Source organism: Phytophthora sojae (assembly GCF_000149755.1).
Source record: "Phytophthora sojae unplaced genomic scaffold PHYSOscaffold_4, whole genome shotgun sequence".
Lineage (NCBI taxonomy): Eukaryota > Oomycota > Peronosporomycetes > Peronosporales > Peronosporaceae > Phytophthora > Phytophthora sojae.
In genome coordinates this window covers 6,285,287-6,296,185 of record NW_009258118.1, presented here as the reverse complement: position 1 = coordinate 6,296,185, position 10,899 = coordinate 6,285,287, and the positions used below count along the sequence as shown (strand labels likewise).

Sequence of the window (10,899 nt, the reverse complement as noted above, 5' to 3'; positions counted from 1 at the left end):
AAAATGTTGGGATACACACGAATCGATCGTGATTGGCTAAATTCATTGAAGAACTTGTCCTGATTGGATAGATACAATGACAGAGAAGCGCAAGGAATGCCAAGTTGGGAGAAAGCTTCCTTATCCTACAGTAATCATCCAGAAATTGACGTTCATTGATGGTACAGTCAAACCTGTCTATAGGATCCTCTCTATTCGAGCCATGCCGTTTATTTGATGCAGGCTTTGTCGCTACCAAATATTTCACTTATTTTTTTGTATGATCTCTGTTTATATGCATACAAGGTATATGAGTCACATTTTGGGGGACCAAATTAGGTCTCACCTGTTTATTTGATTCGCACTGCTCACGGCCACACACACACCACTGCTCAACACTCAACGCCTACCGCAAGCCTTCTTCGCTCGCCATGTCTCCTCGCACCTGTCTGACGCTAGAACAAAAGCTCCAAGCGCACCTAAAGCTCTAGCAGAATCCTGGCATGAACAACCCCATGCTCGCCGAGTGGATCTACGCAACTTTCAAGGCCCGGGTCAGCCGTGCCACACTCGCCCGACTGCGCAACCTGCCTTCTTCCTACTTCAGCCACGTCGACCTGAGTGCGACCAAGCGGCGCCGAGTGAAATTGCCTCAGTTCGAGCGGGAACTGAGGGAATTTTTCTTTCAGAACGAAGCTAAAACGGCGATGGCGGACGACGTGCTCCTGATGAAGGCGCATGAGCTGGCGGAGCGCTTAGGCATCGATGCCACGCAGCTCCGGCTAAGCAACGGCTGGCTTCCAAGCTTTAAGAAGCGCAATGGGATCCGCTCCCATACGCTACACGGCGAAGGTGGCGCTGTAGAAGCTGATGAAGAGCGAGATGCGAGGCTAGAGCTACAAGAGTTGGTGGTGCAGTTTACACCCGAGAATGTGTTCAACTTCGACGAAACGGCGCTTTTCTATCGCTTAGCGCCTAATCGAACGCTAGCTACGACTATTCGCAAGGGCAAGAAAAAGGAGAAGCAACGTTTGACTTTGGCCTTCTGCTGCAACGCGACTGGCTCCGACAAGCTCGACCCAATAGTCATCGGTACGGCCAAGAACCCGAGGTGCTTTAAAAAGGGAGCGGCGATTAAAGGTAAATCTATATTGTACAAGTCCTCCAAGAACGCCTGGATGACATCCGTCATTTTTGACGAATGGCTGCACCTCTTCAACATGAGAATGGCGGCCGCCAATCGCAAGGTCCTACTTCTAGTCGACAATGCTTCATGCCACAAGATTCTACGAAACCTGACTCATGTGACTGTTCACTTCCTCCCTCCTAACATGACATCCGCCGTACTGCCGCTGGATGCAGGTAAATATTTTTTCTTTATTGTGGTGTAGCCTAAACTAACCAACTCTATTACGGTGTTTTTTTTATTCAGGTATTATCGGGTCGTTCAAGGCTTGGTACCGAAAGTATTTTGTGCGGTGGTGTTTGGATGCACTTGAAACTAACATTACACGCAAGCTCAACGTACTGGAAGCTGTCCAATTCTCCATTGATGCTTGGGCGGGTGTGACGCCAACGACAATTACAAATTGCTGGGTCAAGACTCGCATTTTGGGAGGAAAGATGCTAGGAAGGACCCGTGCTGACACGGATTACATTGAGGAGGTATCCAGCAACGAGATGGAGGAGTTAACGGCGATGCTATCGAGGTGGGAGGGCGCTGTTAGCGCTAGTGAGTATCTGGCAGTGGACGAAGACGTTCCTGTGCACGAGCCAGATGTGCTAGTGGACGAAGCGGCAGGAAGTGATGCAGTTTCGCAGGACGAGCAGGAGGAAGAGGAGGAACAGGAACCCGCAGTTCAACCTGCCATTGCTCTGAGACACTGCATGGAGCTGGCTGCATTTCTGCTGCAATGCGGAGAGCAGACTGACAGAGAACGAAGAGCTTTATAGACCGTGACCGCTTTGGTTCGAGAGACTACGGTGAAGGCAAAGCGGCAGCGAACTATGCACGATTTCTTTACGTGCACCACATAAATTTTTTTAACTGAGTCCATTTATATGAGTCATTGTAGTAGATGGTCACCAACAGACCCTCATATAAACAGGTTTGACTGTATAGCAAATGACGAAGCGACCTGACATAAATAAATCGGTCGGCAACCAAGTGCGCGTATAACGGGGCACAATCAAGTGTACCCATTACATGAAGAGTGACGGGTGTCACTCTCCCGAGTACATGGTACATGGTACCAGTAGCTCCGCAAGCCAACCATTTGAGTTTGTGTGTGCTTTTGTATAGTTAACTTGTAGTTTGTATTACGACCAAGTTAACCTCTACCAAAATACAGTCAGTCTTATAACCTACTCCTTTGTAGCAAACCGTTCCCTTTGAGGCCGGGAACTGGTGAACTGCTGTTCACCTGCACGCACTTCCTCTGTGCATTGTGCTGTGTGACCCCGTCACAGCACGAGTTGTATGTAAATGATTTTGGCTATATTCCTGCTGAATCAGTAGCGATGGCGTTCAAAAAGCTCGCTGGATGCAGAAACGATAGAACGCTCATCGAAACGACCAGCTAGAGCTACTTGAGGTCATGTACAAGAAGACGAAAATCTCTGCTGAACTAACTAATTCCGAGGTCACACCAGTGACAGCATCCCAGCAGTACGACAGCTGCATGACAGCAGCATGGCCACAGTCCTCCACGATGGCATGGCTACCTGCCCATGCACAAACGGTGAACATGCACGACCTCCTTCCATCGAGCATGTCCATCTACAACTATCGAACCTCGAGCCGTGACCTTCGAGCAGCCCAGCAGCGCGAGCTCTGGCCATCGAACATGATGCCACGACGGACTGACCAAATCCAGTCCCGACCATCGCACTTGGCAGCAGCAAGACCGCAGCACGAGCCCAAGCTTTCCAATGCTGAACGCCCACGAGACTTCCTGTCATCCAGGGCCTGCGAGCATGGTCATCTACGACCATCGAACACGATCCGTCGCCAGCGGACATGACAGCAGCACGAGCCCTGTCCTCATGCTATCCGGCCGACAACAAGATAGCCCATACTGCCAACACCGACGACCACGTTGGCCCCAACGCACATATACGTACGTCATTGGGGTTCACATTGTGGTATTTGCAATTGTTAACAGGACCAGCGTTAGCGACACGGCCATGGCAGTGGAAGTGCTGCAAAACTTTCACGCCTGCGGATGCCCGAGCCATGACGTCAGGATTTGGCCTCTCGCTACCCTCCTCTCCCTGAGCTGCGTTTCAGCTGGAAGCTTTCAAAAACGATGGTTCATGCACTACCACGTTGAGAAAGACACCAAGTCAATGGATCTTGTCGAGAAGAACCCCCAAGTCAACAAATCTTCGGCTGCGCCTGATTTCACTATCGATGTATTCACTCCAGTTACTGTTCACGATGCTGTCCAGATGCTTGGTGGCAAGACTCCGCTGAGTTCGCTGCATTTGAGTGGCATTATTGTGTTCGCGTGACATTTCCTCGGCGATCAAGCGACCATTGCTTCACATTACTTCTTCACCAATCAAGGATTACGAGCCAATCTACGCGGGATGCACAACTCGACCGCAGATTTTCTTTGAGGACATGACAGCGTCTCCGGAAAGCTTTTCTCCTCCACGTCCCAGTACGGCCTAGCCGACTGGGTGCAAGGTTCCTTCATCGGATTGGCTGTCCTGTGCGGAGTCACGTCCCACGTTTGTGGATATGGGCTTGTCCCGCAGCTTACGACACCACCTCTCGCTCCAGTCACGACTGTCAAGATCCGCGGGTACCGCCGCTCCAACTGGTGCACGCGCTTCACTACTTCCTACACTTCATGGGGCCCCAGCGCGTACACGCTATCATGCATCGCGATGTTGCCAGACCGGTTCATTCGCAGGATGTCACCACCTACTTCCTACTTTTAACAAGTCTACGACTTGCCAGGCAACTTGCTCCTAACCTGCGAATGAACTGCTTTGCCCCCATGAAGATCGTTTTGGAAGATGACAATGTGGCAAGCTCCTTATCAGAAAATGGATATGAGCTGAAGAGGTTCACTGTCTCGGCGTGGCTACTTACAGATGTCTTCTTGTACATGACCTCAAGTAGCTCTAGCCGGCTGTTTCGATGAGCATACTATCGTTTCCGCATCCAGCGAGCTTTTAGAACGCCATCGCTACTGATTCAGCAGGAATATAGCCAAAATCATTTACATACAACTCGCGCACTTGGTTGCCGGACGATTTCTTTATGTCAGGTCGTATCAAAGTGCCTGGCTAAAAATGTGAATGAAGGTTGATGTTGAAAAAGGATGTCAGGTGAGCACATTGTCAGGTGAGCACATTGTTCGTTTCGCATTGGGGTACATTGTTAACTTCGTTGGCTAAGAAGGTGAGTATATTCTTGGCGTTGACTCGCTGATGAAATGACTGACATTGGTCGACAAAGGTGGTTAGAGTTCTGCATCTGCAAATAACTCCTTTCCCTGACATTGGTCGACCATGCAAAATTCAGCGATAACCAGCTCGATAGTGACCAATCGTTTCTTTTTTTCCATTTCATATTTTAACCGCTGTACGGTGCCTGAACAAGGACTGCGTAAGAATCTGTGATTGAAGCCGTGCTTTTGCACATTCATCGGACGTGGTGACATTTCGCCCTCCCAAACGTTTTGAAGTTTCTTATGTTTTACATTGGCTGACAATAAAAACCTATCCAAGTAAACATCCTTGGCTGCCTTATACTTGCGGCGCTAAAAAAATCCGCATCGAAAATGTAATGAGTAATTTCGCCTAAATTGTATATATCAGTAGGGAAAAGAAAAAGGCAGGTGTTGGAGGCCAGGATTATAGTAATGGACACGTCCATGACGATGTACAGGATAAAATCCTGGACGAGCGATTCCTAACTAAAGTGAGTACCATCTGAGGAAGATTGGAGAAGATACGTTGAGGACGCGGAAGATACCCTTCTGTGGTTCTCCTTTCTTTGCAGAATTACTGCAAGAGAAATCATGGGCAAATACTGGTTTGATACTTGGAAAATAGAGTGACTGCCGTCACCCCAATCGTTACGTCTCAATGAGGAGAGCTCTAAGGAAGCTGGAGCAAAGCTTACATGTATTAATTGTGGCGATAGTGCTAAGCTTTTAGAAACCTCTAGGGCACGTGGCCATGGCACTAGCTTTTGCGCGAGCTCTGACGGCTGGAGTTCCGCGTCATCGATCTAGGCATGTTCGGACGGTGGGGGTATCTTTTTCTTAGGTGTCGTCGTGTTCCATGCGATCCGGTATCGTTAAATCCTGCAGAGGTAGAAGTTGACCGGATGGCAAATAGTAGAACAACTCGAATCGGCGTCTTGTCAGAGAGGTGTTGCTCATGTCCAGTTGTCTCCCACCGACGACCTGGTGGATAAACATCCAGCAGACGTATACACCACAGCTAAACGTGTCAAATTGGATTGGCCTACACTGAGCGAGGACAGTGTAATCTTGCAGACCTCGAATTTTCAGCTGCGGGGCAACAGCCTTCGCTGTATTCATGAAGGAAACTTGGTTCAGCGGGTCGTAGTAAAGTATACACTTCTCCGTCACCTTGATAATCACACAGCACCAGTGTGCCTTCGGAAAATTCAACGGCAGCAGCACGACGTCTACCCCAAATGCATGGACTTGCTGTAGAACACGCTCGTGGATCGAAACATCGATTAGGTCCGCGTCACTGCGTCTCGTGCGAGTTTTGCTTGGAATAGCTGACTGAAATCCAGCAAATCTGCAAGTAGGAAAGTCATCCTGTAGTCGATGGCATAACGCCGCGATTGATGCATCACTAAGCCACATGGGTGGTGTCGCTCTGTAAAGCATAGCGTATTCAAAGTCAGGAAGATTGGGGAGGCCGTCGACTTGCTTGCGCGTGTACGCAGATAACACGTCAGCTGCAACTTTGTTCGCCAAGGCGTGATATTTAGCAGGCAATGAGGGCAGTCCCTTTCCGATGAGCCACTTGTGCATGTCCACTCCGAGTTGCACCGATTCCTTCAGATCTTGAACTTTCTTGAACGTCTCGATCTGCATGCGTGAAAAATTCCCGACGTCTTTGATCTGAACCGTATCAATAAAGCCGTCTCCGTTTTCCTTGCTACGAGGTTTGGTGTCAGTTTCCAAGCTAACGTCCACGGCTATGGCGGTGTCTTTAGTGTTAGAGAGAGGGAGCACCTTTAAACAGGATTCTACCAGCTTTGAGGGGAGAATGTAGAACGCGTCCATGATGAGTACGGGATTTTCTATGCGTTTGAATTTCGGTTTCTTGGTAGCCGCCTCGCTGTACTTGACAATGATCCCGGACAGACGCCGCTGAGTTTCTACAAGAGTTGGGCGCTCACGATCCAGCGCAGACAGCAACCCCACTAATGTAACTTCTCCTGCACACTTACGCCCCGCTTCAGCGGCTTCGAACCATTTTCGATCACCTTTCTCACCAGCAGCCGTTGTGGATTTCCGTTTTCGTGGCGCCCCTACCTTCCTGGCCTTGGGATTCAGTCGTACGTGCACAGAGCTAAATCCAGTCACATCACAACTCGATGACCTATTCTCCACTTCTAGACACTGATCGGATTCTTCGCTTGAACTAATTTCGAATTCGCGTTTGGCTTCCGCATCTTCATCTATTGCGTTTTGGTGGTGGTGAACGTGAGGACTGGAAACCGCATCGACGCACAATTGCTCGAAATCGGCGATTTCACGCTGGCGTACGTTGCGCCATTGGTTTAGCACGAACTGCAGCATCTCCTCAAACTCGCTTTCATCATCAATATCTGCCATCTCAGTTGCGATCAGATGTGTGGCCCTCACAGCCTCTCTGTAGCGCTCCGCGTGCGTCTTCACTCGTTGCTCGCGGCGACCCGAGTTGGCATCTTTGAACTTCTCATAGGAGAACTGTCTGACCTTCTCCAGTTTCCGGTCTGAGTTCGTCCACCTGCAAGTGCAATTGGCTGATGAGTTTTTAGGATGTACTATTATCGTGATGTCAGTCTGATCGTACCTCTTGTCGATACGGCTCCAGGGAATTAGCGGGCCAGCTAAATTTTCGCTCTTGCGATACGCAATAGCGTGGCGACACGGAAGGCGCATTGATAACGAGAACCCACAATCACATCTCCAGTCGTCCGTTCTAAGCCTATACTCAGAAGAGGTGCCGTACACGATGACTAGACTCGGGTCGCCGTGATCTTTACGAAACGTGTAATTTGAAACATTGTCCAATGCACAAGCGTACTGCTGTTCAATCTGCTTGGCTACATAGTGGGTAGTAATGCGAAGCACATTGGACATCTCTTCGTCATAGTTGCTGTTCACGAACTGGCCAACTCGAGATAGCCGATACTGATATTCGTTCTGCATTCGACGGTCAGACGCGACCAAAGCTTTCACGCACATAGACATACTCAGGGAGCTGTCTACTCCATCCTTAAACTTTCCAAAAAAGCATTCAAGGCGATTATTGGTGTGGTTGTTAAAGTGTGGCAGATCTGCGCGTCGATACATCACCCAACGATCTTGGCACGAATCCCAATTTTTCTCGAAGTACTCGAAAAACCCCGTCAGACCGATTCTTTCACACAAGCCCTTCAGTGTTTTGTGCGTAGCCTTGTAGTCTTCTTCCGAAGCAGCATACACCATTTTGTGGATTGCTGCGTCGACTTGGCTCGCGTCGTCAGCAGAAATCTTCCCAAAATCAGATTTCACGAATTTCGTTCAGATCTTTGTCGACAACTATAACGCGCACCAAATTAATCCGAGTCGGATGGGCTCTCTTAAAGTGGGCGATAGCTTTCTCCATGTGCCAATCTCCATTCGCCTCGAGCACCACAGCGCCTTCGCCGAACTCGTTCATGGCCATGAAAGTAAGGAGCTGGTAGTTGTAGCTAAGACGTCAATGGCAGGTAAGGCACGTTATAAATCATTGTTACATAGTCTCAGTAGAGAGACAAATCCACGTACCGATTCGTTTTGTGGCTGCAATCAACTAGCAGCACTTCGCTAAATCGGCCATATACACGGCGCATGTGTGCACTCGCCAGCGACATGACACCCGTTTCACCTGCATCAGTATCTGCAATTGATGCAACGTTCTCTGGATCAGCTGCTGCGAAAGTCGCGACTTCTCTCGCGGTAGCTTCGTTATCGTCAACACTTGACACCGACTATTTATGCTCACGCACCATGTTATCCACATCAACTTGGATGACATTCTGATCGTGTTCCAGAAGATAGTCGTAGATTCGAGCGCATTTTGCACCTACGGACAACATACCTTCCACACGTGCTTCTACAAGTGGATTGTCAACTCCACGAGAAGTCGGATACGTCGCGTAGGCAGCAGCCGATACCGGGTGATTGTGGGTAAAGCATCCAAGCTTTACTTGCAGCTCGCCCCTTGACAAATTCCACTGTACCACGAATCTAAACGGGCAATTCGTCAACCGTATATGCTGCTTTGGACGACTACCTTCACTGCGTGACTTCCTCTTTTTCCAACCGTGGGTCCGAATGTAAGTCCGCTGATACGGGTCAAACGCCTCGGGGAGCAACAGGGAGTCATCGTTTTCTTTCATAGAGACTTCTTTTCCTTTCTTAGTACACTTTAAGCGCTTGATACGCTCTGCACGAGACAGGGTCTCTTTCACGGGCAACACTTGCTTGGTACGCTCGCAGTACTCAGCCAAATAGATCTTCCATGCAGCCCAGTCTGTGTGCCAGAGCAAAGGAGGCTCCACGCTTACAGAGATTGCCGCACTGTCGTCTCCGCCGTGTTCTTCGTGGCCATCACCATCGCGGCTAGACGCACACCCCACTAGCAGGACCCCAGTAGCCCCCGCAGCATCGTACTCATCATCGCCATCACTGCCCACTGAGTTACCCATGATCGCAGCTTGCTCTTTGTCGTGCTCTCTCTTCTCCTCACACCTTCTCCGTCGTCGAGCGTGCTCTTGGTCGCGTCTGAAGTTGGCGTCATGCAGAGCCCCGGACCCCGGTATGAGCGTCGTTGCTCTCGCCTTCCAGTATCCTGTTTCGCTTCACCTTGGCCTTCGCAGTAGGCCTACTGCCTTGGCCGCTTCCGCGTGCGTTGCTCGGCATCTTCACGGGAAACCTTCGATTGGGAAACGCCGACTCCTCAGAACGAGAATCAATCGCATTCGCCTCCTCCGCGAGCGTCGCAAGTGCTAAATTGGTCGCGCTATTTCTCCCTCACTCGGTAAGAAATGTTTCTTATCAATCCTGGACAAATCATGTTTTCCGATCATGTACGTTTCCATGATTATAATCATGGCCTCCAACGGCGCCGAAAGAAAAATCGAACTCACGTAAAAGTCTTCAGCTGCAGACATCATTTCGCTAGTTGATAGGAAACGCATCCAGCAGCGGCAGTAGCACCATCTGACCTGCAGCATGACCAAGCGACAACGCGAGGATTCAGCTCAAGCTGCGGACACCTCCAAGCACGCGCGTGTACGTGCAGATGAAGCTGGAGCAGTCGCAGCGCATCCACCGCCGGCCCTTCTTGCCCAGGGTAAGCTCAAGGGCGTTCTTTTTCCATCTGAAATCGCCGCGCTCCCGCACATTTTATGGCAACTCGAATATTTCCTGCTGACACCCGACGAGGCCATGGCGGAGGCAGCAGCAGCCGGTCAACTGGCGTGGGTGAAGGAGCTTTTGGGCAGATTCGACTGCAAACTGGTGGATCCGCTGCAACTTGCAGCCGCCCATGGCCACGCGGCAGTGGTTGCAGAGCTGTTGTGCGAGTTGGTCGCGCCGGGGGCCACTCCATCCCGCGAGAAGTGGCGTGGCATACTCGACGCAGTGTCGGCTGCTGGAGAGAAGGAGCATCTAGCTGTTCTACAAGTGTTTCTGCCGATTCTCGCGGCTACTAGGATACTCGAGAGGAAAGAAGCGGTCTACGACACAGCCAGTGCGGTGTTGGAGGATGCAGCAGCACGAGGGAGTCTCGACGTCGTCAAGTTCATGATAGCACAGGCGACTCCGATCTTCGCCAACTTCGCGGATGAAGGGGAGGGCTCTTTTGCCCTGGGGAGAGCAATCTCAGCAAAGCAGATGGACGTAGTGGAGTTGCTGCTGAATCTGAACGTGGCCGAGTTCCGTCTGGACTATATTGGAGCTTACGATGCAGCAGCCCTCGCTGCGGGACTGAATGAATTGGCGGACAGAATTTATGGCATCTATTCGCGAAGTGGCACGGGAAGAAGGCTGCTTGTTGAGCTGGCAGATTACAACTACGTGAATGCTGTCAAGTATATTCTCGGCAAGGGCATTGATTTGGATTTGGTCGAAGCATTCGAAACTGCTGCAATGGGATCTGCCATTCCGGTGGTGGAGTTCTTGTGGAGTTCGTTCAACTTTTCGAATGAAGTTTTCGACCGAGTGTTCGAGAACACAGCTACTTCCGGATGGCAAAGGAGCGAAATACCGACGCTCTACAGGATGAAGCACCCGTCTCCACCGGTTATCGACAGAGTCTTTCGTGTCACGGATAGCGTTGCCGTACTCAAACTGTTGCTCGAGAACGAGCAAGTGTCGAACGATGCTATTGTCGACGCCTTCGAGCATGCAGCGAGGGGCTATTTCTGAGACCGCTTTGCCATCCTCCAACTGCTGTACAAGAGGTGCATTCCGTCTCGAGTGCTCACCGTGGCGAGTTGCCGCTCACCGTACTGCAAAAAGCGTTGGAGGCCGCGAGAAACAACCCAGTGAGGAACTACATCCGCACCATTACCTGCAAGCAGCTCTTCAATCGACGTTTCCCGGGACGCCTCGAAGCCGTGATGAAGTGCTTGACGGATTGGAGTGAAGAGTCCAAGGCCGAGTAGTATACGCTGGTACG

The 10,899-nt window shown here is 50.5% G+C and overlaps 3 protein-coding genes across 3 annotated transcripts; 2 read left to right on the top strand and 1 right to left on the bottom strand.

Annotated features, from left to right (window-relative positions):
• Positions 1–710: 710 nt before the first annotated feature.
• PHYSODRAFT_383330 (hypothetical protein) lies at positions 711–1,581 on the top strand (the record flags this gene model as incomplete). Its single annotated transcript, XM_009529376.1, has 2 exons — positions 711–1,341; positions 1,412–1,581. Coding segments are annotated over 2 exons (801 nt in total), but the record flags the coding sequence as incomplete, so codon positions are not given.
• A 3,680-nt stretch (positions 1,582–5,261) lies between these two features.
• On the bottom strand, positions 5,262–8,923 carry PHYSODRAFT_332361 (hypothetical protein; the record flags this gene model as incomplete). The annotated part of the gene is made up of 9 exons (XM_009529375.1): positions 5,262–5,405; positions 5,484–5,772; positions 5,839–6,138; positions 6,718–6,975; positions 7,276–7,472; positions 7,548–7,724; positions 7,786–7,924; positions 8,001–8,100; positions 8,509–8,923. 9 exons carry the CDS (start codon positions 8,921–8,923, stop codon positions 5,262–5,264), a joined length of 2,019 nt encoding a protein of 672 aa, XP_009527670.1.
• Positions 8,924–9,449: 526 nt separating this feature from the next.
• On the top strand, positions 9,450–10,646 carry PHYSODRAFT_332360 (hypothetical protein; the record flags this gene model as incomplete). Its single annotated transcript, XM_009529374.1, has 1 exon — positions 9,450–10,646. The coding sequence occupies one exon, from the start codon at positions 9,450–9,452 to the stop codon at positions 10,644–10,646; it is 1,197 nt and encodes a 398-aa protein (XP_009527669.1).
• Positions 10,647–10,899: the final 253 nt, after the last annotated feature.